This window comes from Elephantulus edwardii, unplaced genomic scaffold (genome assembly GCF_000299155.1).
Source record: "Elephantulus edwardii isolate Elephantulus edwardi_28Jun2011 unplaced genomic scaffold, EleEdw1.0 scaffold00208, whole genome shotgun sequence".
NCBI lineage: Eukaryota > Metazoa > Chordata > Mammalia > Macroscelidea > Macroscelididae > Elephantulus > Elephantulus edwardii.
In genome coordinates, this window is record NW_006399958.1 from 880171 (window position 1) to 884495 (window position 4325).

Here is a 4325-nt window from a genome sequence, read left to right on the forward strand (position 1 = left end):
TGGATTGATTTGGTGACTGGGATAATCGGGATGGGTGTGTCGGAGGCAGTGCGATTGGCACAGGACAGAGCAGAGTTTAGGGCTGTTGTACATATTGTCACTATAAGTCCCAAGCACCTTGACGGCACATAACAACAACAACAGTAGCAATAGTTGAATCAGCTGGACAACAAAATAAATTCATTAAAATGAAGAGCTTTCATTTTAAAAAGGAAAGAAAGAAAAGGCATCATATTGCTATGATTTCCTCTGTTTTCTCTAGAAATGGTGGGTACTGAATGCCATTCCACAGAGACCCTGCCTGCCCCATTACCCTACACAGGATATAGGGTCAGGAACAGGCCCCCCCCAAAAAACCCCAACACATTGGTGGGGTTGGTTAAATCACATCATCCTTATTATATAATTCCATTGGGCTGCAAGGAGCCATACCCCCAGTAAGAAAAGGATTGAAGCAAATATTTCCATTAACTATAGCTACATAATAAATGATCCTAAGACTTGTTGTTTTGTGGCATTGAATCGACCACGATGCATAGCAATCCTACACACGATAGCTCTGAACCCTGCTCTTTCCTGAGCCAGTCTCACTGTCTCTAGCACACCTACCCCCGTGTCCCCAGTTACGGTGTCAATCCATCTCATCCGGGGTCTTCCTCTCCTGCTCTGTCCCTCCATTCTTCCACCCATCATGTCCTTCTCCAGGGTTTGGTCCCTCCTGGCAACATGCCCAAAGGATGAGAGAGCCTCCAAATCCTTGCCTCAGAGGAACAGCTTGGCTTCACCCTCTCCACCACAGACCTGTTAGTTCTCTTGGCAGCTCTTGGTATGGTCGGTACTCTTTTTCCAACACTACAACTCAAAGGCATCAATTCTTCTTCTGTCATCTTTGGTCACTCTCCAGCTCTCTGATGCAAACAGGTAACTGTGAAGACCATGGCCTGGATCAGGTGCACCTTAGTCTCTAGATTGATACTGTTGCTCTTTAATACTCTAGAGAGGCTTCTGACAACAGATTTTTCTAAAGCAATTACTCTTTCGACTTCCTGACTGTTGGTGCCATGAATGTTGATGGTGGAACCAAGCAAACTGAAATTGTTAACAGTCTCAATCTCTCTCCATCTGTCATGATGCTGCCAATTGGCCCAGTGGTGAGACTCTTCATTTTCTTGATCTTGAGCCTCAGTCTGTATTTCACACTACAGTTTTTGGCCCTTTCCAGCAAATGTTTCAGGCCCTTTTCCATTTCAGCAAGCAAGGTTATGTCATCTGCATACATCTGTTGTTGATGAGTCTTCCTCCAATTCTGATGCCACATTTCTTCTTATAAAGCCCAGCCTCCTGAATGATTTGTTCTACATATAGATTGAAAAGGTATGGAGACAGCATGCATCCCTGACACACTATTTTCCTGATTTTTGAATCATGCAGTATTTCCTTGCTCTCTTCTGACAGCTGCTAGGTTTCGCATGAGCAAAATCAGTTGTTCTGGGATTCTCATTCTCATTCTTTTCAAGGTTAGCCATAATTTGTTGTGATCCACACAGTCAAATGCCTTTGCATCGTCAACCAAACATAGAGGGGGGGATAAATAGATAGACATAAAAAAAATAGATAGACATTTCTCTGTAATCTCTGCTTTTATCCAAGATCCTTCTGACATTTGCGATGATAATCCCTACTGTCACAGCCTTTTTTAAAAAAATTTATTTTATTATTTTTGTGTGAGTGTACTGTCAAATCAGATCTGACTGGTACAGGAGGAGATTGTCCCTCCTTCCCCAGCAGAGCATCTGGTGGATTTGAACCGTGCGCCTCTGGCATTGTAGTTGCAGCTCCTTGCCACTAGGCCACCAGAGCTCCCCTGTCACAGCCTTTTCTAAACCTAGCTTGTGTTTCTGGTAGTTCTCTGTCACTGTCCTAGTCATTTTTGGATAATCTTCAGCTGGATTTTGCTTTTGTGTAGTAGTAATAATATTGTTCAGTAATTTCTATACTCTGTTGGATCACCGTTTTTTTGGAATGGGAATAAATATGAATCTCGTTCAGTCAGTCAGCTAGGCAGCTCTCCTCCAGATTTCCTGGTACAACCTGATAAGCACATCCAGGACGGCATATGTTTGTTGAAATATGTAATTTGCTATTCTATCAATTCCTGGAGCCTTGGTTTCTTGCCAGTTTCATCAGAGCAGCTTGAACTTCCTCTTGCATCGCCATTGCCTCTTGGCCATATGGTGTTTCATGAAATTCTTGTGTTTCAGCCAATACTTTTTGGTACAGTGACTGTGTATACTCCTTCCATCTTCTTTTGATGCTTCCTCGACTGTTTAATATTCTGCCCATCGCATCCTTAAGGCTTAAATTTGTTCTTCAGTTCCTTCAGCTTAAGAAATGCTGAGTGAGTTCATCCCTTTTTGATTTTCTGACTCCAGCTCTTTGCACGTTTCATTATAATACTTTGTTTTGTCTTCCCGAGCTGCCGTTTGAAATGTTCTGTCCAACTCCTTAACTTCCTGTTTTCTTCACTTTGCTTTGGCTTCTCAGAGCTCTAATGCAATGTTCAGAATCTGTTCCGACATCTGTCTCAGTCTTGTCTTCCTCCTTTGTCTTTGTAATGACCTTTTGCATTCTTTTTTTTTTTATTTAATTTTTTTTTACCTTTTGCATTCTTCATGGATAATATTCTTGATAGTCTCCCAGAGCTCATCTGGCCTTCACTTATTAGCATCCAAGGTCTCAAACCTGTTTCTGAGATGGTTAGATGGTTAAATAATGATTCTATACTTAGTGCTCACGAGTCCCGGGCTGACTGGTGAGTTCTGCTGATCTCTGAGCTTGGTGAGCCCCAGTGTATCTTTGGTCAGCTTGGGTCACCCAGATGCGTCTGCTGATCTTATCCTGGGCTTGTATGTGTCTAATGCTCACCTGGATGACTAGGCTGACAGGTGTCTGCTCCAGGTGGCCATGCGTCGTCCTGCAGGCCAGCCCAGCATTGTTCACATGGCGAGAGTGAAGAGTTCCAAGGGCAAGTGAGAGAGTGTTAGAAGCTTTGTCGAGCCTAATCGTGGATCTTGTATCATGTGACTACTGTTGCATCCTGTTAACCAAAGAAAGTCATGTGGCCAGCCCAGATTCAAGGGAGTGGAGAAATAAATTCTGTCTTAATCAGAGCAACTGCAAAGCTACACTACAAAGAACATAGATATAGGAAGAGGTGAAAATTGAGGACCTCTTTTTTTATTTTCTTTCTTTTTTTTTTAATTCTGTTAATCTGTTGCAAAAAGGAATTTCTTTTTCTCACATGATAGGAAATCCACAGCTGGCAGCTGCAAGATGACAGGTCGCTTCCCCTTGTTCTTTTCCCTTGGTCACAGAATGACTGCAGTTGCTCCAGCCATCACACCCACACCCGTGTGTATCGCAAAACTAGTAAAAACATGGATCTGATCCTCAGAAAACATTTTCAGCTTCTAATCAGGAACAGAAGAGGGCTGAGGACAGCCCATGGTGCAGGACAGCCACTGGACAAAGCCATGGGGCCCAGAACCCCACAAAAGTATTTCTCCTGACCCTGTGCCTCACCCTTCTTTCTCTTCAGGGAGCGCATCCTCTCAGGCAAGCTGGTTCGTAGAGCTGAAAAGAGGCTCAAAGAGGTCGTACTCCAGGTGGAGGAAGAGCGGCGGGTGGCTGATCAGCTCCGGGACCAGGTAAGCAGCTGACATCATCAAGGGGCTGAGAGGAAGTGACGTCACTGACCAGGAAATAGCAGGGACTATTTTTTTGAAGTAGTGAGCTCCTCATCACAGGAGAGAACCAAGTGGATGGCAAACTAGAACTAAGTGCAGATATTATCATAGGGCTTGGACAGTCAGCAGCACATGGGAAATGACTTTTGAATTCTAGAATCTAAAAGAATCCTAAAGGGATCTCTGCTGGCCAAGTGGCAAGAAGCTGCACGGCAATCCTGAAGGTGCATGGTTTGAATCCACCAGATACTTCTCTAGAGAAGGAGGGGCAAACTCTTAACTGTGCCAGCCAGATCTGAATCGCTGGCACACAACCACACACAAAAAAGAATGTTGTTTTTGTTATGTACCATTGATTCGCCTGCAACTCATAGTGACCCTATGTACAACAGCCCTAAACTCGGCCCTATCCTGTGCCAATCTCACCATCTCCGACATACCTGCCCTCATTACCCCAGTCACTGAATCAACCCATCAGGGTTTTCCTCTCCTTCACTGTCCCTCCCCCCTCCCAAGCATGACATCCCTCTCCAAGGACCAGTCCCTCCTTGCAACATGTCCAAAGTATGTCAGACGAAG

The 4325-nt window shown here is 44.3% G+C and overlaps 1 protein-coding gene across 1 annotated transcript in view; it reads left to right on the forward strand.

The window, feature by feature from the left end:
- MYH14 (myosin, heavy chain 14, non-muscle) overlaps positions 1 to 4325 on the forward strand; it is a 116876-nt gene that overhangs the window by 107327 nt on the left and 5224 nt on the right. Inside the window, exon 40 of the mRNA XM_006897341.1 lies at positions 3599 to 3707. Within this exon, the coding sequence (XP_006897403.1) occupies positions 3599 to 3707 (109 nt within the window). The remainder of the gene's footprint in view (positions 1 to 3598; positions 3708 to 4325) is intronic.